Here is a 23,308-nt window from a genome sequence, read left to right as displayed (position 1 = left end):
GCTCAGTCTGAAACCGTTTTACAGGGCACACTCGCGCCAACCCAAATAACCAAAGGCAGTCAAGATAATTTTGTAATTATATTTAGGTACAGAAAATTTAGTGTACATTTAACCCAATTTAGTGGCGAGTTCTTTAGCCTTTGCTTTTTCCAGCTTGGCAATTCGAGCCACAGACTTAGGACCCAGGACGTTGCCTCCCCAGTGGCGACGGATCTGAAATGACAGAAGCAGTAGTCGTTAGCCTGTCCCCCTTACACTTTAAGGCATAGACCAATATTTTATGTATCAATCAAAATTAAGCCTGTGGCCTATATACTCACCTCGTCATATCTGTCATTATAATTGGTCCTAATAGCTTCCACCAGCTTAGCCAGAGCACCCTTGTCTTCCCTGGAAAGGCAATGAGGAAGGTCTCGTTACTGTTTAAGAAGCAGGAGTAATAAACCCTTCCCTCCCTGCCTTTTTGCCTCAGACAACAGTGTGACCACATAGTTGATTCAGGTGAAGAAATTCCTAAGCATCACTGGCAAATGGTCCAAAGCTGTGAGGGTAAGGTGTGGGCGCATAAATACTCACGAGTTAACCTGTGTGAAGGCAACGGTGGTGCATGTCTTCCTGTGGACCAGGTGCCCCAGCCTGGCCTTTCCCTTGATGATGCAGTAGGGCACCCCCATCTTTCGACACAGAGCAGGTAGGAAAACCACCAGCTAGAAGCAAACATGAGCTGTAGGTTGTTTTGGCAGAAGCAACAGCTAGCTGCACAGATACTTTGTGGCAATTGCTCAGGGTTAAAAAGCTCAGTAATTGCACTTCAAGGTCACTTCAGTCAAAGATTGACATCATTGCAAGAGCCACACCAATCTTTTCCCCAGCTCTTCAAACCCAGCAAGAGATCCCAACCTTCCAGAAGCCACACAGAACCTCACACCTACCTCAATGGGGTCTACGTCATGGGCAATCACCACCAGCTGAGCCTTCTTGTTCTCCACCAAGGTGGTGACTGTATTGACTCCTGGAACATACAACACAACCACTTTGCCTGTGTGCTCCGGCTGCTGCAGTCACAAAAATGCAGCTCCACTAAGCTGCGACTCAGGGTTAAAAAGCTCGATTTACTCTTCACAATATTTTCAGGTGAAGAAATTCACACATCACTGCACAGCCTGCCTTACCATCCTCCCTTTGGGGGGTGGGGGGGACGGGCAGGGAAGCACTGACCTGCTCGGAGGACAGGTGGTCTCTTAGTTGGGACGTCGCCTTTGCCAGCAGCTTTCTTCTCAGCACGGGCCAGTAGCCTTTGCTTCTTCTCTTGCTTTGTCTCTGGCCTGTACTTGTGGGCAAGCTTAAGCAGCTGAGTAGCTGGAAAACACATTCAATTGGACTCTAAGCCTGAATCCCTTTAAAGGCGCTGGGGCTATTACTTGGCCAGCAATCTCACGCCCAGGCCCAATTCTAACCTGTCACTTAACCTGGCATTGAAAAGTTGTGTCTGACCTCCTAGCCCTGAATGGCTGTGGCTCATGCCATTAATACCAGCACTCATGAAACAGGCAGCAATGCTGAGCTCCACAACTAGAGACCCTGATCCCCCAACAAAACCACCCTATTGTGGTACACTGATGAGACGGCAGGAGGTCAACACGGGGATCCTTCCTCAACTGCTTCCTCACCAAATCCCGCCCATTCCAGGTGGAGGGACTGGGGACCCCCTTCCACCTCTCTCTTCATAGCTGTATTAGTGTGGCCATGCACTGCAGTAAGGGCAAACTCGGGGCCAGTTTCTGGCTCTGGGGCCCGGAACCTCACCTGTCTGCCTGTCCAGGGCCTGGGTGAACTGGTTAATGGCAGGAGGGACTTTGAGCCGCTTGTAGAGGATAGCTCTTTGCCGCTGCAGTCTGATGTAGCGGGGCCATTTGACGAAGCGCGTTAAATCTCTTTTGGGCTGGATGTCCTGTCCTGGGAAGTTAAGAGGGACACTGTGACCGAGGCCTCTCCTCGGGCCGGCCTGCAGCCGAGGCAGTACCCAGGGCAGGAGGGCGTCGGTGCATCAGCGATCTTGGTGGTTCTAGTGTCATCACCACTCATCTGATAGCAAATATTCTGTCACATCATCTGCACACGACCACCATTCCCCTTCTCACACCAGCCGAGCATGCGCAGTGGCGGCTGCTCGGGACGGTGCCCGGCTCTCATTCAGTCCATTGCCCGTCAAGGCGCCTTGCCCTTGTGACACGCCGACGCCACTCCTTACCAATGCCGAAGTTCTTGGGCCTCTTCTCGAACAGAGGGTTGACCACCTTCTTGGCCTCCTGCTTCTTGACGACGGCGGGGGCCGGGGCCACCTTCTTCCCCTTGGCCTTCTTCCCTTTGGGCTGTACGGAAGAGAGAAACCCGTGCCATCGGGCAGCGGAGTCATTGCCTGTGAGTCGGTCGCTGTGGCTCCCTTTCCGCGAGGGACCCCGAGGAGACAGGGACGGCGGAGAACGCCGCTGACGGGCGACGGGCGGCGGATGGAGGCGGATAGCGCGGGGGCCCAGAGACACTCACCATCTTGCTCGGCTGCTGGAGAAAGAAAGAAGAGGGAATTGTGGGGGATAAGTAAGTGGCCGCAGATATCGCGAGAGCAGGCGCCCTCGCGGGATTTCGGATTTAAAGCGACAAGGACCCACTTCGGACTCTGACAGAGGGGCGGAGCCTGAGCGGGGGCGTGTCGGGCCGCGGCTGCGCGTTCGTCCAGGCGGGCGGGCCCTGGCACCGGACCGCAGGCTCCGAGAGGCGGCGGGAGGCGCCAGGAGTGAACGGAAGCCGCGGGAAGGAGCGTGCGGGTGCTTTGTTCCCTCGCCGTAAGGGCCTGCTGCCGGGCGTGTGTTCGTGGACGGAGCTGTTGTATCGGAAATCCCGGTCCCCAGCCCTCAGTACTCGGTTCGGGCCGGACCAGACTGGTTCTCGTCCAGGGCCCGCCATGGCCCAGCAGAGAGCCCTTCCCCAGAGCAAGGAGACGCTGCTGCAGTCATACAACAAGCGGCTCAAAGACGACATCAAGTCCATCATGGACAACTTCACCGAGATCATCAAGACCGCCAAGGTGTGTGGTAGCTGTTCCGAAGCCATTGGAGAAGGCTGGGACTGGTTTTCCCTGGGGCCTGGGTACAGGGGTGAGGAAAGCAGAGGGAATGTGACTCACCTGACCGGTGCGGGTAGGAGTGAAGAGGCGTTAAAAGTAATGGGACAGCAGATAAATAGAAGAGCCAAATAGTGACAAGCACAGAGCAGAGAGGAGAACTCTGGCCCGTTTGCCAGGGCTCTACGTTAGTTACTGAGCACTAGCCACCTGGGCTGAGGTTTACCCTTGCCATAGATTCTTGTGATGACTGGTGAGTTTAACCCTTAAACACCACAACCCTCATGTTGTGGTGACCTCCAGCCATAAAATTATTTTTGTTGCAACTACAGAACTGTTGTTACCCTTTGAGTCGTAAATGCCAGTGTTTTCCGATGGTCTTAGGCAGCCCCTGTGAAAGGCAATCCACAGGTTGAGAAATGCTGTTCTATTTAAATAATTTCTGAGAAGCCTCAAGCCCACTGAGGTCTGTGTTAGGCTCCAGCTGGTCCACCTGTAAGCTTAAACTCAGAGATCAGAAAGTTTGTCTTTTTAATCCTTTATTGAACATCTTTTCTTTCTTTTTAAGATTTATTTATTTAAGGACTGGAGAAATGGCTCAGTTAAGAGTACTGACTGCCCTTCTAGAGGTCCTGAGCTCAATTCCCAACAACCACATGGTGGCTCACAACCATCTGTAATGAGATCTGATGCCCTCTTCTGGTGTGTCTGAAGACAGCAACAGTGAACTCATATACATTAAATAAGTCAATGTCTTTTTAAAAGATTGATTTATTTAATGTATATGAGGACTCTATTTGCATCTATACCTGCAAGACAGAAGAGAACATCAGACAGAAGAGGGAGGGCATCAGATCCTATGGCAGCTGGTTGTGACCCACCTTGTGGTTGCTGGGAATCGAACTGAATGTACCATCTCTCTAGCCCTTTATTTCTTATAAACTGTCACAAAGACTGGGCAGTGTCCTTTTGACATGAAGTAACCTATCGTCACCCAGAGAACAAGAAGGGGTTGGAGACATTGCCAGTTGTCTAGACAGGAAGTAGGCTCTGGATCTGCGGGAAGGCCTGACAGGCTATGGTAAAGACATGAAGGCGGGTGGCGGCGGCGGCGGCGGCGGTGGCAGCTAAGCCAGGTGGCTGCTCCCTGTGTTGATTCTAGGCTTTTCTTATTTGCCCTCAGATTGAGGATGAGACGCAGGTGTCTCGGGCTACTCAGGGCGAACAGGACAATTATGAGATGCACGTTCGAGCAGCCAACATCGTGAGTGTGGGATGGAAGACACCATGGAGGGGTTGTAGGTAGAGTCCAGAGTAGCAGAGGAAAACAAGGGAGCAATGGGGTGGGCAGAGCCTGTCTTGGGGATTGCCCTCATAGGCACTGGGAGGAGGGCCTTGTCCGTTCTGTGGTGGTGATGAGAGGGAGGGCAGCTGTTCCTGTTGACATGAAGGTTTCCCAAGGCTGCTTGCGAATGGAAAAGGAAATGGTGGAATGAGTCCTGTGTGAAATGTGAGCCTCTTGATCTTGCAGAGAAAGCCCAGTAGGCAGTGTCTGTGCAGTGGGTATCGGCAGCGGTGTGGGGCACAGATGCCTGCGACTGCCCAACCTGCAGTTGTGCCGTATCTGGGAAAGGAGGAGTCAGGAGGAAAGTCGGCATGGTTTTCTGTTGGCTCTGAGTGGAATACGCAGGATGTGTACATGGTGTGAGTGGTGTGGTTGGGAAAGGAAAACTCCTTTAAGTGAGCAAACTTAGCCCACTTGGTCACGGAGGGTACTGATTTTGCCTCCCTGGCTGTGCCTCTGTCCTCACAGATACCTCTGTACAGGGCAGTGTTTTTCTTTGCAGAACGTAAACCAGACTTCCAGGATGCACTGCTGGCTCAGCAGCACGTACACAGAGCAGGGCCACTGTGTCTGCCTCCTTTTATATTTTACCCTGATTACGATGGTGCAGGTTCGAGCTGGTGAGTCACTGATGAAGCTGGTATCCGATCTCAAGCAGTTTCTGATCCTCAACGACTTCCCGTCTGTGAATGAAGCCATCGACCAGCGTAACCAGCAGCTTCGAGCCCTGCAGGAGGAGTGTGACCGCAAGCTCATCACCCTGCGGGACGAGGTCTCCATTGACCTATATGAGCTGGAGGAGGAGTACTACTCGTCCAGGTACAAATAGGGCTGGACTGCCATGCAGGTGCTGCCTGCTGCCTGCCCAGACCAGCTAGGGCCTGCAATGGCCTTGTGTTTTTCCAAGTTCTCCTTGGCAGCAGAGCCCCTGACTAGCTCGTTTGACGGACAGACAGTCATAGCCAGCCACCAGCAGGGGCCCAGGCCTTCCCTTCAATGAAGAGGGATGAAAACACAGGACTTGGTTGTGTGTCAACGGCTGTGGCCAGAAAAGGGTATCCCCCAGGGGGCGAGGAAGCCCTCCAGGGCAACACAGTCTCTGTCTTACTGCTTTAAATCTCTTGTCTGTCTAGACAGTTTAGTCAAGGCTGGATTGGCCCCTTGTGGCCTTCCAGGTCTCTAACGACGTTCACTTTCTGGGACAGCCCTGCCTACTGCTTGCTCAGAGATTCAGTTCCATGTGAATGTCATCAGACTCACAGTGGAGAGGTGGGATGGGGGAGGGGTAAGGAACTCAAGCAGGGTGGCTTTGACTCCTGGGCCCAAGATACCTGGATGTCAGCTCGGCCTTATTCATGGAGCTGGAGTCTCCTGGTGTCAGACCTATGTTAGTCTCAGAGGATAGCAGCAGGCAGGATCTGTCACATAGCTCTCTACAGGGCCACTTAGAATGTTGATACCTGAAACTTTCTGATCCAGAGAGGCCTTGAGAAATCAAGAGTCCAGTGTAAAATATGTCGTCGGAACCGGGCTGGAGAATGGAGGCCTTGCCCCACCCCATTAGCTTGAAGTTAAGGTTCCGGTCAGCAGCACCCTGCCTGACTCCCCCTGGTGGTAGGTTTGCTCCTGCTGCTGCTGCACAGAAGCTGCAGTCAACTACAGATGTCCAGTGCTGCAGTGGACATCTTGTTCCCATCTTAGACTCAGTGTCACTGCCAAGCTTCAGTAGTTCTAAAGTTCTCCAGAGAGTTCTGGGGTTATCTTTGGTCTCAGTGTTCATCAGCTTAGCAGAAAAGTGGGAGTATCTACTGTACCCCAAAGTGGCAGAGACTTAGACCAACCCAGGGTGAGTTCCTCACATCTTCCTGTCACTACCTTGTAGTACTTCAAGGACACTTGAGCGGATGAGTACTGGGACAGTGACTCAGTCCTGTACAAGGGTTGAGGGGATAAATTGCTCAGATAGGAACCCAGAGTGCTGGGTTTCCAAAGCCTCGGCCCCTCTGCATCACGTGCATACGTTTCTGGGATGATCTGTGTCCTCTTTGGGCAATCACCTCTCTCATATTCCTCATGGTAAAGCAGCTGCCCCATGCCTAGGAATTTCCTTAAATGGCAGAGTTCTTCGGTAGGTGAGGCAGTAGGTTTTGTCTGCCCCTATCAGCCTCCTGCCCACACCACCACCAGTTGCCCAGCTTCCCCTCTGCATGGCTACTCTTGCCTGTATACGAACTGCTTGCTCTTTCTGGCTTTGCCTTCCCTCCATTCTCCTGGGGATGCTACTCCCTTTGTCTTGGGTAGTTCTGCGAGAGACTGCTGGGGACAGGCATGGGAGAAAGCTAGGGCCTTGTGCATATTAGACAGCTGTAGAAACAGATGTGGTCCAAGTAGCCACTGCTATGACCACTGAGGCATTGTGCTTGCCTCCTCCTGTCTCTGGCTTTCCCTGTGTAATGTAAGGAAATGGAATGTGTAAAGCCTGGGGCTTAGAGCTGTAGAGCTAGAGTAGTGGTATATAGAGAAATGCTCAGACCTGTATTGCTGACTGTTACCCAGTTAGGCCAGGACCCTGTAGGGATGGAAACAGGTCTGCCACCAGGAGCTCTTTGTAAAGTCTCATCACTACCCTACTGGTAAGGGATGGGTAACAGGTAGAGGCTGATAGGAACAAGGAGAGTCCTATGTGTCAAGAAGGACCCATGGGGACAGTTTGCCTAAGTCACATGGCCTGTTGACACCACCTTTCTTTGGATGCAAGAGTGGCCAGAACCGCTTAGCAGAGGGGCCAGCACAGAGGAGAAGAAGGGGAGGCAGTCAGGTGATGTTCATTTCTTAACTCTGCATCTGTCTTGCTTTCCCCTCCCTGGCTTTCCTCTGCCTGCTCCTGTCACTCCTGGGGGTTTCTTGTGGTGGCAAAGCTCAAGTCTCTGCGAAGCTAATGACCTGCCTCTGTGTGAAGCTTACTGGAGGCTGGACCTCGACGCAGATTCTGCTGATGGCCTCTCAGCCCCTCTTCTGGCGTCCCCGGAGACTGGTGCTGGTCCCTTACAGTCTGCAGCCCCTGTCCACTCCCATGGTGGTGGCCCTGGCCCTACAGAACACACCTGAGCCTCTTGGGGTACCATCGCAGGGTAGCCCTCCCTAGGGCCTAGTTTATCAGAAAGGAAGTGCTGTGGATACCCAGCACAGCCTAGCTTTTTTCAGTTTTAGCTCCCTTGGGGACTTTGGGATCAGGAGCCACTGTAGCCTCAGGAACCTGTCCAGGCCAGGGCCAGTTCCCCGTGATGGTTGGGGAATGCTGTCCAGTTATTTACAGCAGGTGGCTCCCTTCCTGACTGCCAGTGGAAGTTTGTCCCATTGAAGACCTTGAATAGGGAGGGTGGTTGGTGATAGGAAGACAGCCTCAGTTTGTTTAGAATTGTGAGGTATTCAGTGGACCTTAGTCAAGTCCAGTTACCCATCCTTAGGTTCAGGTTCTATAGAGAGCCCTGTCCACTGCCTGCTGCCTGGAGCATAAATGTCTCTGCCACAGCTGACTGTCCAAGATTGTGTGAGAGGCAGCTAGCCAGGGTGTCTTCCTGGATTCTCCCACCATTTCCTTCTGCTACTTTTGAGATGAGACTGTTGAATAAAACATTAGCTTTTTGTGCTGTTGTCTGTCTTTCTTGATTAGTCCAAGATTGCCCTTGGGTTCCTTGAGTAACAGCCCCTCCTTTTTTTTTTTTTTTTTTTCTTATAAAAGTGGCATGGCACTTTTTATTTTTACAACCAGAAAATAAGTCCCAAATTCTCAGTTCAGAGGCTGTAGTTGAACAACAGAAAGGGGGTAAACAGGTACCAGGTAAGACTGGGGGCCCTGGCCCGCTCAGCCCAGAGAACCCCAGGTAGCTAGCACAGAAGTTCTAAGTCTAGTAGTGTCCTCTGCTCTGGTCACTTCTCCTTCAGGGGCTCAATTTAGCCACTTGGACTCCAGTTCGGGGCTGCCCTGAGATGGGGCTGGGGTGGTAAACAACCCCTGATCACAGGTAGTATGGGCTGTGGGACAGGTGCAGGCCCAAAGATGTCTCTGTAGTAACAGGTGTCAAAATCAGGGCTGAACACTGTTATAATGGAAATAAAGAGTCCAGATGGGGGCTTCCAGTTTCCCTACCATGCCTCTGGGGTGGAAGAAGAGCCCTTAGAGGTGGGGAAGCAGCCACTGAGCCACCACCCCTTCACATCTCTCATGTGGCTGGAGGATCTTCAAGTAGACACTAGCATCATCCCACAGCCAAGAAAACTGTGACCTGAAACCTGGCCAACCAAACCCACAGTGTGGCCGAGTCACCTAAGCCACTGTGCTCAGGGCAGGGAATACTACATTGATGGGAAGAGGGAGTAAGGGGGAGATGGGAGAGTGAGGCCTAGGCTGGCACTTCATCACACATGTCCACCACATACAGGCATACATATACACACCATTCACACCTGCACACATGCGTGAGAGACTCAGAGATGCAAAGACAGTGTTGGCAATAGAGACACCAAAAGACGCCGAGGGATTCCAACAGCTCCAAGTCCTTAGAGTGGCTGGGTAACCTCTCCCAGGAGTTGTCCATCACAAAGCAGCGCATGTGAGGAGCACAGTAACACCAAGAGGCCTGACACCCATGGAGGGAACAGTGGGACGGCCCCTCCTTATATAGCTTTGGGTTCCTGGCATCTAGTAAATCCGTGACATAAAATAAATGGATGAAGAATCCGCTAGTACTGCAAGCTATATGACTGCAGCACCTGTACCTTTGATGCCACCTATTTTTGCCATCCTACTTAGAGCTATCATGCCTGCATCTTAGAAGGACTGGCCTTGGGCTTGGAAAGGCTGAGGTGTCTTGCTCAGAAGCGAAGATCTTAGAAACCGGGAGCTCAGACCCCATTGCCCCTCAGTACCAGGCTCACGGCTGACATACAGAAACCATGGTTCTCGGGCAGGTATGTGCATTCAGCCTGTCACTCCTGACTACCATCAGCATGCCTCATCCATGGTTGTAGTCCTGGGTCTATAAGGAACATAGGCTGGTCACCAGGTGACCCAGCACCTACAATAGCCAAAAAGAACATAGCACTGGAATGTGTAGCTAGGGGCAAGTCACTGCCCCAGTGAGGGAGTTTTCCAGCAGTGATGCCAAAGCAGTGTTAACTGTTGGAAGAGCTTGTAAGTGCCCTGGAGAAAGCTTAGCCACCTAGTGAAAGACAGTGTTTTATTGTTTAGTCAATTCTGTCGTTCACATTTAAAAGCGAAACTTCTCCTTTAAAGGGCACCATTGTCTTTCCTCTGCTTGCGTGGCCAGGGCCAGAGCTCCCTGGAGATACTGCTTGGGGATTTAGTGTTCTAGAAATTCAGAGTCACAAGTGATGTAAGTTGTGTGTCACCTTTTTTCATGAACTTCTGAGTTGCTGGGTCACACCCAAAAAACTACCGGGCAGGCTCTTCTTTGGGCTTGCCTTTCCCTTCATTTCCTCATAAGTAGCTTTAACGCCATCTGCAAGTAGTTTCTTATTCCTAAGGGCTCATCACCATTGAGATTCATTGCTACCGCATGTAATCTAAGATCCACGCCATACTCAGGTCTCTAGTTGTGGCCCACGTCTTTTTATACCTGATTGCGTTTTGCTCTGTGTGGCGGGAGTGGCAATAGGATGCTGGGCATCCCCTGCAGGCGGGGTTCTGACCTTCAGTCCAGCAGTAGGGAAAGAGCTATAGTAGCCCAGGTCTGCCCGGCCCTGAGGGCTTCAAGCTCGGTGGGAGCCCAGCCCTCTCAGGTTACAGGCTCCATTTTCAGAGAAACGCCTCCAGATTGAGGAGTAGCCGGCCCGTCAGGCATGGCTAATTGAGCTCCGAGAGGAAAGCAGCTGCTAGCGGATTTACACTGTGGCTTCCGGGGCTGGCTGGCTGGTTTGCTAACCTGGAGTTTAGATTACGGCTAATCCTTGGGGGTGGCTTCCGGTGCTCCAGGCTGCGTCTGCGCATAAGATACTTCCGGCGGGGTCACGCCGCTCTACTGGTGGTACCTGCGTGTACGGAGCTTCCGGCGGGGCTCCACCGCGGGAGCTTCCTATTCTGGTCCCAGCCTTGGTTGGCAGCATGGCTTCTCTCCTGGCCAAGGATACCTATCTTCAGGACTTGGCCAAGAAGATCTGCGCGCAGCCTGGCCCTGAACGACAGAGGAGCACATGGGGTAAGGCATCCGGCTCGAGCAGCTTTTGGGAGCAGACGCCGTCAGTAAGGAGCCCGCTGTCCTAGGTCGGGGCCGGACCCCCCGCAAGGGATATGAGTTCGAGCGGGTGGGTACTCGCGGGGACAGCAAAAGCTTGAGCTCTGGGCCCTGAAGGAGTGGGAGGCAGTTAGGAAATTACCAGACTCGAACGGAAAGAAAATCGGGCTTGCTACTACAAGTGTGAAGAGTTTTCTTACTGGCGTGTGTGTTTTTCAGCCCTTGTCTGTGAATGTGTTTCTTGTGTTGAAAGAACGCACACTCCATTCTTGGCTGTTTAGTTTAAAGCGCTAACATTTCCTTATCTTTGGAAGTGGAAGCAAGTCTTAAATCATAAAATGTTAATTGCGTCTGGGCCTGGTTGGTAGGGAGGCTGAGGAGAAAGACCTCGAGGTCAAGACCCGCCTGCCTGTCAGGACTACAGGATGTGATCACCTCTGCATGAGCAACTTCAGGAAACTCTCCGAAAGTAAAAGGAGCGGGTGGAGATATGGCTCAGTGGTTAAGAGCACTTGCTACTTTTGCATAGGACCCAGATTTGGTTCCCAGCAGCTACATGGCAGCTGACACCAGCCCCTAATTCCAGTTCTAGGGACTCATTAACACTCTTCTGGCTCTCAGTGGCACCAGGGATGGTCTTGATGCACAGACATACTTACAAACAGCACTCATAAAAGTAAACGAGTCTGGGAGGCACAGGTGGGAGGTGGTCTGCAAGCCTTTTAACACCAGCACTTGGCAAACAAGCAAGAAAGATTACTGTGAATTCCAGATGGCCAGGACTGCATACTGAGACCCCTTTTATTTGTTTGCTTGTTTGGAGACAGGGTTTCTCAGTGTAGCCTTGGCTATCCTGGAACTTGCTCTGTAGACCAGGCTGGCCTTGAATTCAGATTCACCTGTTTCTGCCTCCCAGGTGTGCCACCACCGCCTGGCTTAAGATCATGTGTTAAAAACAAACAAACAAACGGAGCTGGAGAGAGGGTGCAATAGTTCTGTGTATCTACAGCTCTTAGGAGAGGACCAGATTGTTCCCATCAGCCACCCTCATTTATGGTGCACATGATTAAAATGTAATAAATTTACCAAAAGAAAAAGGAGGTTTGGAAGTATGATTTAGTGTTGGAGTACTTGCCTAATGTGTGTGAGAGCTGTTGTGTGGTATCATGTAGGAAGACACATGAGTACCTGCTCAGCCAGGACACACATGCTGCACGTGAGCACAATGAAGCATTTGGTCTGGAGCCCATTTAGAATGATGGTGGCCTGTAAACATGGGTTTAGGTTTCCCCAAGTCCCATTTTCCAAGGGAAAATATTCCTTGAAGTAGTTTCTTGAAGTTTGACAGAACGAAGAAAGTCAAAGCAGGTTTAAAATACATTAGAGTGTATACCAGGTCATATAGCAAAATGACAGCTTTCTTTAGGACTAGATGCTGATGGCAGTTCCTCCCGTCCCCCAAACAGGGCTTCTCTGTGTAGCTTGTAATGTCCTGGACCCTGTAGACCAGGCTGGCCTTGAATTTACAGAGATTAGTCTGCATCTGCCTCTGAAGTGGAGTGCTGGGATTAAAGGTGTGCCTGGTGCTGATAGCATTCTTAATTTTTAGGTTGGCCTGCTAAGTGAGTATATTCCAAAACGTTTATTATCTATTAGTCACATGGAGGAGTCAGTCTGCAGACAGCTTCTTTCCAGGAAATCTCTGGCAGAACCAAAGGCAGAATACTGCTGAAGTCCAGAGAGGCAAATGAATTGAGCCTTATGGGGTGACTCACAGGAGTGGAAATGATTCAAACACAGCTTTACCACCAAAGTCTACCCCAGCATGGGTGATGGATCACAAAAGCTGGAAACCTGAAGTGCACTGCACAACTTGCAGGCAGCTCAAAAGTTGGAGAGTATTTATTTCATGTACTTCTGTTTGATTAAGTGATGCTCTGCCTTCTTATCTATGCTTGGGGAAGAGGGGATCTAGTGAATCTGGTCAGTTTCAGGGACTTCTAAGCCTTGGTGTTTGGTTCCTGAGTTTAAGGAGCGCGCCTCCAAGGTGAAGGCTGGTATACTTGCTTCCTTCCTTTCTTTCTTTTTCCCCCTTTCTCCCTTTCCCCTTCCTCCCTCTGTCTTGTCTTTCCATGGTTTCTCTGTGTAGCCCTAGCTGTCCTGGAACTCATTTTGTAGACCAGACTGGCTTTAAACTCACTGAGATCCACCTGCCTTTGTCTCCTGAGTCCTGGGATTAAAGGCGTGCTCCACCACACCCTGCTGGCAGGTTTTATTTAGGAGGAAATTGTTGTCCATGAGCCTAGTGTTGAGGTTTGGGCAGTGAGGAGAAAGTGTGTGGCAGTACTGTCATTACTTAGAAGAGGTGGTTATGTGTAGATATTCGGGTGGTGACCACCCTGAAGCCATATTTGGTATTCTATTCTTCATGTGCATAACTGCCCTGCCAAGTGGGTGAGTATGTTTTGCATTTAAAAAATAATAATTTATTTTTGCTCTTTGGAGACAGGATCTCACTATGTAGCCCAGCCTGGCATCGAACTCTCAGGAATTCTAGTGCCTTGGCCTCCAAGTACTAAGGGGTGATAGACACATAGCTGCCTGCTGCCCTGGCAGGAGGTGGTTGTAGCTCTGGACAGGCGGTGCTGGCCTAGCTACCTGGTTCTTTGCATTCTCTTCCTCTGCTGAATTGGTGAAAAGGGACTCTGCTTGTTTTGCATTTCAGGTGTCAGAACAAAAGGCTCAGAAGCTGCTGGCGCCCCCAAAAAGAAAAGGAAGAAAACACAAAAGAAGTCTCCGGAGCAGGAACAGAAAGCTATGGATCACAAGACTAAAGCCCTGGGCAAGAAGCCTCCTACCTCTTCTAGGCCCAAGAACCCAATGGTATCCAAACAAGAGAAGGGCTTGAGCTCCCTGGGGTCCCCTAAAGGTAAGTGGCTCCAGGATGTGCATGGTCAGGGCTGGGATGGGCCTAGACACAAATGTCCCCACTGCTCAACAGTGCTAGCCGGAGTTTGTCCTGTGCTGCATGACAACCTGGTGACAAGGCACTACTTGTTTTTCTGTGTCATAGGAACCAATCTCATAGTGCAGCTGCAAGGGATGTGTTTTAAAGGAGCTTGGGTAGAACTTCTTAATGGTGGCCTGTAAATCCCCACTTGGCCCTGAGGGAGGTAGGGAGGAGAAGTGGTGGGAGGGCAACTTCCTTTCAGCTCAGCTTTCTTCCCTGCAGATAGCCAAGGCACAGCACGGGAGTCTGTCTTTGCACTGGATTTTCTGCGACAGCGGCTGCATGAAAAGATCCAGCTGGCCCGGGGCCAGGTAAATGAGGAGTCTCCTGAACATCTGGAGTAGGCTTGTAGAATATTTTCTCTCCCCACTTCTGTGCTACTGTGGCGTGCGGACCACCTCTTGGTTGAGGTAGCAGGTGTAGTTCCTTCCTTGGAGTACCTCAGTCCCCAGTACCACCTGCCTCTTGGAAGCTGTGTCCCTCAGAAGCATGGCTTCCTTCCTTTGGGGAGCACAGCCCTGAATTGTCCCTATGAAGGTCACTGTCCAGAACAGGTGAGGTGGCCTGACTAGCCTTGACTCCCCGGCATGGTGCTGGCTTCCCTGTCCCCCTTTCTTAGCTCCTTTCTTGAGCTTTAGCTCCTCACCCTCCCTGTCACTGTCTCCAGGTTCCTAAGAGGATCAAGGCTCAAGGCCCTCATTCATCCTGCAGCGCAGCAGTTGCTGTCTGGCTGTGGAGCCGGAAGGGATGCAGGGAGAGCTCAACCTGTGTGTTTCATGAGTCGGAGATATTAGTGGTTAGCACAGCCACTCCACTATAGACACCCAGCCTAAGTTCTGAACTCTAGGACAGTGAAAGATGAAGTGTTCTGATATGCTGGAATGGAGCCCTGAATTTTTTTTAAATTTACTTTACATCCCAATTCGAGTGCCCCCATTTCCTTTCCTGATTCCCGCTTCCTTTCTTCTCTGAGAAGAAGGAGGCCCCTATAGGATACCACCCCGCCCTGGCCATCAAGTCACTGCCAGGACTAAGTGCATCCTCTCCCACTAAGGCCAGACAAGTGGTGGAGTTGGGGGAGTCAGATCCATAGGCAGGCAACAGTGGATCAGAGACGGTCCCCACTCCAGATGCTAGGAGACCAGCATGAAGATCAAGCTGCACATGTGCTATGTGTGTAGGAGCCTAGGTCCACCTCTTTGGTTGGTGGTTCCGTCTCTGGGAGCTCCCATGGGTCTATGTTAGTTGACTCTGTTGGTCTTTGTTGGGGTTCCTATCCCCTCCAGGTCCTTTAGTCTTTCCCCTGCCTCTTCTATAGAACTTCCTGAGCTCCATCTAATGTTTTGGCTATTGGTCTCTGCATCCATTTCCATCAGCTGCTAGATGGTACCTCTCAGAATTATGATAGGCTTCTGTCTACAAGCATAATAGAGTATCATTAACAGTGTCGGGGATTGATGCTTGCCTGCGGGATGGGTCTCAATTTGGGCCAGTCATTGGTTGGCCGTGCTCTCAGTCTCTGCTCCATCTTTGTCCCTGCGCATCTTATAGGCAGGACATATTTTCGGTTGAAGGTTTTGTGGGTAGGTTGGTATCTTAGTTAGAATTTCCATTGCTGTGACGAGACACCAGATCAAAGCAACTCTTAGAAAGGACATTTAATTGGGGCTGGCCTACTGGTTCTGAGGTTCAGTCCCATTATCATCAATGCGGGAGCATAGCATCATCCAGGCAGGCATGGGGCTAGAGGAGCCAAAAGTTCTACATCTTCATGTAAAGGCAGACAGAAGACTGACTCCTGTGTGGTTAGGAGGAGGGTCTCATTGCCCACCTCCAAAGTGACACACTTTCTCCAATAGGGCAACACCTAATAGTGCCACTCCCTGGGCCAACCATATTCAAACTACCACATTCCACTCCCTGGTCCCCATAGGCTTGTTCAAACACATGAGCCTATAGCATAGCATAAGAAAAAAATACATTTAGCGTGGCCTCCAAAGTTCCCATATTCTATAGTAGTCTAAGCAGTTAGAAGTCCAAAGTTCAAAGTCTCTCCTGAGATCCATCCAATCACTTAACTGTAATCCCTAACATAACACAGGAAACCAGCTGGGCAAACTCAAAACTCTGCATCTCCATGTTTGATGTCAAAGCAGTCTTCAATCTCCAACTCCATTTCATCTTTGTTGACTGTAACGAACTTCTTTCTCCTTGGCTGGTTCTACTCCCTGTTAGCAGCTTTCCTCAGCAGATAGCTCTGGCATCTTTAACATCATGGGGTCCCCAAGTCAACTTCAGCTTCACAGCTTCTTGTTTCAATGTTTAGAATCCATACACGATCTTATGTCTTCCTCCAAAGGGCTTTTGTCACTTCTCCAGCTCTGCTCTCTGTCACACTCTAGGCTCAGGTGGACTTCACTCCACTACTGCTGCTGTTCTTGGTGATCATCCCATGGTACTGGCATCTCCAATATGCTGGGGTCTTCCACTGCAACTAGGCTTAACCAGTAGGCTCTCTATGGTACCAAGCCTCAGCTTTGCAAGACCCTTTCAGTCCTGGGCTTTCAACTGCAACTGAGGCTGCAGCTTTACCAATGGCCTTCCCTGACCTCTCACAGTGGCAAGCTCAGCTACTCTCCATGACCCCTTCATGCCTTCTTTTTGTTTGTTTGTTTGTTTGTTTTTGAGACAGGGTTTCTCTATGTAGCCCTGGCTGTCCTGGAACTCACTCTGTACACCAGGCTGGCCTTGAACTCAGAAATCTGCCTCTGCCTCCCAAGTGCTGGGATTAAAGGCATGCACCAACACGCCTGGCTTGCCCTTCATGCCTTCAAAACCAGTATCACCTGGGTGATTTTTACACATTACTACGGAGTCTAGCTGCAGTATGAGGTACAACCTTGGCTCTCTGGAACACAGCTTCTTTGTGCTCCCAGAAAACCCTTCCCAGAAGATTTCACTTTAGCAATGCTGTTCTCTTAATCACTGCTAATTTCTTAGCTCTAGCTAACCAGCATCAATTGTCCCAGTAGTCCCTTCCATTCTTGACTCTAAAGCCAGAGCCATGTGGCTGAAGCTGCTAAGTTCTGCTGCTTGCTGGGCCTGAAACTTGGCACACCACATTATCATCAGCTTTCTGTTTTCCAATTCCTTCCCTTGCCTAAGCTTGGCTGTCCTAAAACTTGCTCTGTAGATAGACCTTGAACTCAGAGATCTCCTTGCCTCTCAATCCTGGGATTAAAGGTTTGGACCTAAGCTTAGCTGGGTTGGATCTTGCCCCAAAAGTCACCCCTCCCTTTATCTCTTTATCTCCTTGAACATAGGGTTCAGCTCCATTTCACTTTCTGGTTTCTCTTTGTTACAATGCAATTTTTAAAAAGATTTATTTATTTTATGGATATGAGTACACTAGTTGTACAGATGGTTGTGAGCCTTCTTGTGATTGTTGGGAATTGAACCTCTGCTTGCTCTGGCCAACCCCACTTGCTCCGGCCCAAAGATTTATTTTTTATTATAAGTTCACTGTAGCTGTCTTCAAACGCACCAGAAGAGGGCATCAGATCTCGTTATCAAAGAAACTCATGGGTGGTTGTGAGCCACCATGTGGTTGCTGGGATTTGAACTCAGTACCTTTGGAAAAGCAGTCGGTGCTCTTACCCACTGAACCATCTCACCAGCCCACAATGCATTTTATATTTGTCTTTTTTTCAACTTGCCCCTTTTCATTTAAACACTCTTCATAAGAGTGAACTTCAGAAACTACACAACAGAATTTATACCAGACTGTCTTGAGACTTCATCTGTCAAAGCAATTAATCTAAATCTCTTCACTTGAGCCTCAGACAGATTCTTTGGACAATGGCATAAAGCAGCCATGTTCTTCACCAAAATCCCACAAGAACAGTTAGGTCGCATACTTCTTCATTGAAACCTCTTGGGCCAGCAGGCCTATCCAGTTCAAACCACCCTTAGCACCACTGTCTTCCATAGTCCTAACAGAGTAGCCCATTAATCCGAATTTAAGCATTCCATGGCTTTCCAAATCCAAAATCCCCAAATCCACAGACAACAACATGGTCAGGCCTATCACAGCAATACTCCAGTCCTTGATACCAACTTCTGCCTTAGGGTTTCCATTGCTTTGAAGAGACACCTTAACCAAAGCAACTCTTATAAAGGTAATATTTAATTGGGGCTGTCTTACTGGTTTAGAGGTTTAGTCCATTATCAAGGCAGGAACATGGCAGTGTCCAGGCAGACATGGGACTGGAGGAGTTGAAAGTTCTACATCTTCATTCAAAGGCAGACAGGAAAAGGCTGACAGCCATGTGGTTAGGAGGAGGGTCTCATTGCCCACCCCAACAGTGACACTTCTTCCAACAAGGCCACAGACCCTTTTTGGTCCCTTTCTGTGTAGAACGGATCTCTAGTTGCAGGTGGGCAAGGAGTCGTTGAATGACAGACAGAAGGGACACGAGAGAGTTTATAGTCTGAGTGTAATTTGTCAAATCGAGCATCAGACTTTTTATACAGAAGAAAATAGGGAAGTTAGGTGACACATCAGCAAGGTACAATGAGGTTACCAGATGCTTAATGACTCTTACACAAAACAGAGGAATGCAAACACAAAGACTGGCAGGAACTGGGCAATAAAACAACTGAGATAAGGTCAGCTATAGTCTTAGAAGCCAGGTGTGAGGTCTTTACACTCCTAGGGCAAGGGCTTTCACACCCAAGTCATGGCTGTAATTAGGGAGTTCCGCTCTAGCTAACCATCTCATGAATAATGCAACACTCTTAAGACCACAGCTGGATCTACTTCCTAAACCATTGTAAATTCTTGTATATGGGAGCGACTTGGCTTTTATTCTAAGTGATAGTGTGGGGGGACTTTCTACTAATAAGTAATGTAGTCTGCCATACATAACTATAATAAGAATTCTAAACTTACTTTGCTAAGCTTGCCCTGAGATTTCTAACTCTATGTAGTAGATAGTAAAGCCTGATTTCTTTCACTATCTCTCTTACAATACTAGAGGCAATTCTGAATGTCACTGAATAGGCAACATTCTTACTGAATTTCAAGCCCAGGGTCAGCTCAAGGACTACCTAGGGCATTGGTGTAGGCCAGGAAGCAAAGTTTGATTTTGCTTAAGTATTTGGTAAGTCCTTGCTTGGAGGCACCTATAACAAAACAATACTGAAAGGAAGCACACAGATCCATTTGCAACGACAAAATTGGAGCATATGTGCTATGGGATGCCACAGTTCCAGGAGGTTGAGTTTCTTTGAAACTCCCTGCCTCGTGAGTGCTTCCAGGCCTCTCGGCCTGCCAAGCAGACTTCACTGGAGTGTGCTTGGCACAACAAGTCTTTCTAATAGTGCTATTCCCTGAGCCAAGCATATTCAAGCCATCACAGTTGGTGTCCTTATCCCTCCACTGTGAGTCCTCTTGGCTACAGGAAGTGACTACTTCAGGCTCCATGTCTCCCACTGCTAAGAGTCTTAGCTAGAGTCACCCCCTGCTCCAGGTCTCTGGCAAGCCCTAGAGTCACCCTCCCACTGCTGATTTCCATTCTCTCCCCTGCTCTTTCCCATTCCCCTCGAAAATGTCTTCCTCCTGTTTCCCCCCTCCATTGACTTCCAGTGTCTATTTTATTTCTTCTTCAGAGAAAGAGTCAAGCATTCTCCCTTGGTCCTTGAGTGTTGGCTACTTCGGGTTTGTGGATTGTACCGTGGTAATCCATATTTATGGCTCATACCCACTTATAAGTTAGTACATACTATGCATATCCTTTTGTGTCTGGGTTACCTCACTCAGGATGATCTTTTTAGTTCCATCTGTTTGCCTGCAAAATTCATGATGTCCTTGTTTGTAATAGCTGAGTAATATTCCACTGTGTAAAGGATCCACATTTTCTTTATTCTTCAGTCAAGGGTCATCTGAATTGTTTCCAGTTTCTGGCTATTATTTGCATAAAGCTGCTATGAACATAGGTGAACAAGTGTTCTTGTCAGATGGTGGAGCATCTTCTGGGTGTATACTCAGGAGTGGTATAGCTGAGTCTTGAGGTAGACTGAGAGTCTTGAGTTTTCTGAGAAATTCCCAAATTGCTTTCCAGAGTGGTTGTGCAAGTTTGTACTCCTACTAGCAATGGAAGAATGTCCTCCTTGTAGAGCCAGGATTTCTTTTTTTTTTTTTTTTGATTTATTTATTGGTTATATGTAAGTACACTGTAGCTGTCTTCAGACACTCCAGAAGAGGGAGTCAGATCTCGTTACAGATGGTTGTGAGCCACCATGTGGTTGCTGGGATTTGAACTCCGGACCTTCAGAAGAGCAGTCGGGTGCTCTTACCCACTGAGCCATCTCACCAGCCCGAGCCAGGATTTCTAACTCGGGGTTCCTCAACACTGCTGTTTCATCTGGGTGAGAGGTCACATATTGGTGAGATGTGGCCACCGTGGACTTGTGGCTTGCATGAGGTTTTCATCTCATCTCAGCCACGGTTCGAGAAGGGACTTTGAGCTCACAGGAACCCTAAGGAGTGGACCCTCCACCTTTTATCTTTTACCCACAGGGTAGCACCAAGGAGTTGTCTGCTGCCACTCTCGAGAAAAGACAGCGGAGAAAGCAGGAGAGGGAACGGAAGAAGAGGAAGAGGAAGGAGCGCCAAGCAAAGCAGCAGGTTGCAGAGGCTGAGAAAAAGGAGGAGCCAGTAGAGGTGACCCCCAAAATGGCCTGCAAGGAGCTGCAGGAATCAGGGCTGATCTTTAACAAGGTGAGAGTGGTCTAGGCTGAGTGGCTTTGCCCCCTTGCTGATGGTCTAGGTGCGTGCTGGAGACGCCCAGCTAAGGGGACAGAATCTGTTGGCCTGTGACACTAGTGAGATGGGGCGTATTGATGTGCCTCTTTCCTGTAGGTGGAAGTGACTGAAGAGGAGCCAGCCAGCAAGGCCCAGCGCAAGAAGGAGAAGAGGCAGAAAGTGAAAGGGAACCTGACACCGCTCACAGGCAGGAACTACAGGCAGCTGTTGGACCGTCTGCAGGCACGGCAGGGCCGCCTGGACGAGCTTCGTGATCAGGATGCAGCCAAGGCCCAGGAGCTGGAGGCCAAGATGAAGTGGACCAACTTGCTGTACAAGGCTGAGGGTGTGAAGATCAGGGATGACGAACGCCTGCTGCAGGAAGCCCTGAAGCGCAAAGAGAAGCGCCGGGCACAGCGGCAGCGCAAGTGGGAGAAGCGTTCAGAGCATGTGGTGGAGAAGATGCAGCAGCGACAGGACAAGCGGCGCCAGAACCTGCGCAAGAAGAAGGCAGCTCGGGCTGAGCGACGGCTACAGAAGGCCCACAAGAAGGGCCGGGTGCTTCCCCAGGACCTGGAGCGTGCAGGCCTCTCCTGAGCAGTTTGCACCTGCCAAGTTCCTGGCTCAGCCCCTTCCCTCCATCTCCATCCTTGAGGGTTGGGATGGTATGTGGTGCTAGTGCAGGTCTAGGCAACAGACTGGGTCTCCTGTGTGAGGTCAACACAGTTCTTGCACCCCACAACCATAGTGAGATCTCTGACTGTGTGCCTGGTTGTTTCATCAGCATCTTTAAGAAGGACCGTGTCCTCCAGGCCCTGAGAGGGATAGAGGGGATCTCCCATGTTTGGAGAGGTGTGTCTACGTGTCTGTAAGTCTGCGTGTTCTGAACTCTCTGGAGTCAGGATAGAGGTTACAGTGAGGCACCCTCACCGACTCTTTCCTGCCCACCTGCATTCCCAGTGGCCGTGAGCGCACAAAGCCTTGGCTACCTGTTCTGTATTTATTAGTCCCTGGGGACAGAGAGAGCCCAGGGAGTTAGTGGGAGAATCTGATCCAGTCGGGTATGTCTCTGTGCCAGAGCTCCGGGGCTGTCTTTGTGTTGGCATCCAGCTCAAAACCTGGAGTCCTTCCTGAGTCCACAGGATATGCTTGCTCACCTGTGAGCCAATTGGTGGCTGAGACTTGGGGTTGTATGTTGCCTAGTTTTATGTCAGTTTGACACAAGCTGGACTTGTCAGAGAAGAGAGGCCTCAGCTGTGAGCTCCACTACCTTGTTCTGTGGGCAAGCCTGTTGTGCGCTTATTAAAGATGTGGTAGGGAGCAGTTCATTTTGGACAGTGCTACCCCTGGACTGGTGGTCCTGGGTTGTTTAAGAAAGTAGGGCAAGCTAGCTGTGGGGAGTGAGCCCTTAAGTAGCACTCCTCTGGCTTTTGCTTTACTTCCTGCCTCTAGGTTCCTGTCCTGGTTCCCTTGGTGACGTAACCCTTCTCTCCCTCAAGCTGCTTTTGGTCATGTTGTTTTGTTTTATCACAGCAATAGAAACCCAAAGATAAGTCTGTGCTTTTGGAGGAAAGGAGGCAGGGCAGGGTGGCTCCTGGGATGCTGGCTAGGCTGAGGTTGTGAGTGGAGATAGGGCTACTTTTAACTAGGTGACAGGAATGGCCAGACATAGGTGCAGAGCCACCCTCCCGGGTCAGAGCTTGGGTGCAGGGGTGGGCTGGTAGGGCTGGGGTCATTTGTAATTACTAAAGGCTGAACAGAATTAAGAAGTGCTTGTTGTGTGTGGTGGCACACACCGTTAGTCCCATTACTCAGGAGGCATAGGCAGGTGGATCTCTTCAGTTTGAGGCCAGCCAGGGCTACGTAGAGACCTGTGTAAGAAAACAACAATAACAAAACACAGATCTAGATAGAAGTGTTGGCACATTGCTGTAATCCCAGCACTGGAGTAAGAGTCATTAAGCTTCCAGGTAACCTCATTGTACCTTGCTGATGTGTCACCTAACTTCCCTATTTTCTTCTGTATTAAAAGTTTGATGCTCGATTTGACAAATTACATTCAGATACCACACTCCCATGTGTTCGTATTTGTTTGTCATCTGTGCCAACTCCTTTCCACCTGTAACCGGTTTTGCCCGTTGATCGAGGACCCAGGTGAGGTCCTCCTGCGGCACCCAGGTCTACACTGTGCCTGTTTTCTCTGTCCCATAGCCTGGCCAAAAGGCCCTTTCTCAATCTCCTCTCCTCCTCTTTCTCCTGGGACCCAGAAAACCAGCCTCTATATCTTTGCCCAGTGATTGGCTTGTGCCATCTTTATTTACCCAATCAAATAATTAGGGAATCTCTCCCTACAACTATGCCTTCTTAAACCTGGAAATAATGCCCTCCCATAGTTACTCTTTTAAAAATATTTTGTTTTTATTTGTGTCTGTGTGTTGGTTAGCTTTTGTCAATTTGACACAAACTGGCATCATTTGGGAAGAGGGAAGCTTAATTGAGAAGATGTTACCAGATTGAGCTGCAGGCTCATCTGTAGGGCATTTTCTTGATTAATGATTGATGAGGTAGGCCCAGCCCACTAGGGATCTGGGTGGTGTAAGAAAGCAGGCTTATCCCAGAAGTGCAGGACAGTCATTACTGTTCACAGAAATGAGACCTGAGTTATCTCACTGGTCTTGGGCAGAGACAGAACATTAAGAACTTCATGGAAGTCATCGGAGATAACTACTAAAGTCTGGTTTCTGGAAACCTAAACACTTTAAGACTCCCGTAT

The 23,308-nt window shown here is 49.9% G+C and overlaps 3 protein-coding genes and 4 non-coding genes across 12 annotated transcripts; 2 read left to right on the top strand and 5 right to left on the bottom strand.

Moving 5' to 3' along the window:
- Positions 1–65: 65 nt before the first annotated feature.
- On the bottom strand, positions 66–2,693 carry Rpl7a (ribosomal protein L7A). Of its 2 annotated transcripts, NM_013721.3 has the most exons (8): positions 2,548–2,571; positions 2,252–2,372; positions 1,807–1,956; positions 1,219–1,359; positions 933–1,012; positions 577–707; positions 321–390; positions 67–213 (listed from the first exon to the last, which is right to left on the bottom strand). In NM_013721.3, exons 1-8 carry the CDS (start codon positions 2,548–2,550, stop codon positions 109–111), a joined length of 801 nt encoding a protein of 266 aa, NP_038749.1. In that variant the 5' UTR covers positions 2,551–2,571; the 3' UTR covers positions 67–108. The 2 variants fall into 2 exon arrangements, with proteins under 2 accessions (XP_017174412.1, NP_038749.1); XM_017318923.2 differs by having other exon boundaries at positions 66–213; positions 321–707; positions 2,548–2,693.
- LOC115489588 lies at positions 463–530 on the bottom strand. The gene has a single exon (XR_003954169.1). It is a non-coding gene; the product is annotated as a small nucleolar RNA SNORD36 (small nucleolar RNA).
- Positions 778–848, bottom strand: LOC115489586. Its single transcript, XR_003954167.1, has one exon. It is a non-coding gene; the product is annotated as a small nucleolar RNA SNORD36 (small nucleolar RNA).
- On the bottom strand, positions 1,087–1,160 carry LOC115489587. The gene has a single exon (XR_003954168.1). It is a non-coding gene; the product is annotated as a small nucleolar RNA SNORD36 (small nucleolar RNA).
- Positions 2,044–2,117, bottom strand: Gm23969. Its single transcript, XR_003954178.1, has one exon. It is a non-coding gene; the product is annotated as a small nucleolar RNA SNORD24 (small nucleolar RNA).
- A 42-nt stretch (positions 2,694–2,735) lies between the features above and the next one.
- On the top strand, positions 2,736–8,111 carry Med22 (mediator complex subunit 22). Of its 5 annotated transcripts, none has more exons than NM_001033908.1 (4): positions 2,736–3,085; positions 4,305–4,385; positions 5,077–5,285; positions 7,385–8,111. In NM_001033908.1, exons 1-4 carry the CDS (start codon positions 2,963–2,965, stop codon positions 7,572–7,574), a joined length of 603 nt encoding a protein of 200 aa, NP_001029080.1. In that variant the 5' UTR covers positions 2,736–2,962; the 3' UTR covers positions 7,575–8,111. The 5 variants fall into 5 exon arrangements, with proteins under 5 accessions (NP_001029080.1, NP_001365715.1, NP_001365716.1 ...); NM_001378786.1 differs by having other exon boundaries at positions 4,969–5,285; NM_001378787.1 differs by having other exon boundaries at positions 2,736–3,087.
- Positions 8,112–10,490: 2,379 nt separating this feature from the next.
- On the top strand, positions 10,491–22,960 carry Surf6 (surfeit gene 6). The gene is made up of 5 exons (NM_009298.4): positions 10,491–10,684; positions 13,446–13,649; positions 13,953–14,041; positions 20,311–20,511; positions 20,653–22,960. Exons 1-5 carry the CDS (start codon positions 10,591–10,593, stop codon positions 21,130–21,132), a joined length of 1,068 nt encoding a protein of 355 aa, NP_033324.1. The 5' UTR covers positions 10,491–10,590; the 3' UTR covers positions 21,133–22,960.
- Positions 22,961–23,308: the final 348 nt, after the last annotated feature.

The sequence above is a fragment of the Mus musculus genome, chromosome 2 (assembly GCF_000001635.26).
Source record: "Mus musculus strain C57BL/6J chromosome 2, GRCm38.p6 C57BL/6J".
NCBI classification, from domain to species: domain Eukaryota; kingdom Metazoa; phylum Chordata; class Mammalia; order Rodentia; family Muridae; genus Mus; species Mus musculus.
The sequence above is the reverse complement of the archived record's forward strand: the minus strand, read 5'-3'. Positions and strand labels throughout refer to the sequence as shown.

Excerpts from the sequence above, each read along its gene's own strand:
- Med22 (NM_001378786.1), top strand. The coding sequence starts at position 2,963 with ATGGCCCAGCAGAGAGCCCTTCCCCAGAGCAAGGAGACGCTGCTGCAG. Across the intron at positions 3,086-4,304 it reads AGATCATCAAGACCGCCAAG|ATTGAGGATGAGACGCAGGT; the intron begins GTGTGTGGTAGC and ends ATTTGCCCTCAG. Across the intron at positions 5,286-7,384 it reads GAGGAGTACTACTCGTCCAG|CTCAAGTCTCTGCGAAGCTA; the intron begins GTACAAATAGGG and ends GTGGTGGCAAAG.
- Rpl7a (NM_013721.3), bottom strand. Across the intron at positions 1,360-1,806 it reads GGCCCTGGACAGGCAGACAG|CTACTCAGCTGCTTAAGCTT; the intron begins GTGAGGTTCCGG and ends TGTGTTTTCCAG. Across the intron at positions 214-320 it reads ATAATGACAGATATGACGAG|ATCCGTCGCCACTGGGGAGG; the intron begins GTGAGTATATAG and ends CTGTCATTTCAG.
- Surf6 (NM_009298.4), top strand. The coding sequence starts at position 10,591 with ATGGCTTCTCTCCTGGCCAAGGATACCTATCTTCAGGACTTGGCCAAG. Across the intron at positions 13,650-13,952 it reads CTCCCTGGGGTCCCCTAAAG|ATAGCCAAGGCACAGCACGG; the intron begins GTAAGTGGCTCC and ends TCTTCCCTGCAG. Across the intron at positions 14,042-20,310 it reads TCCAGCTGGCCCGGGGCCAG|GGTAGCACCAAGGAGTTGTC; the intron begins GTAAATGAGGAG and ends TTTTACCCACAG.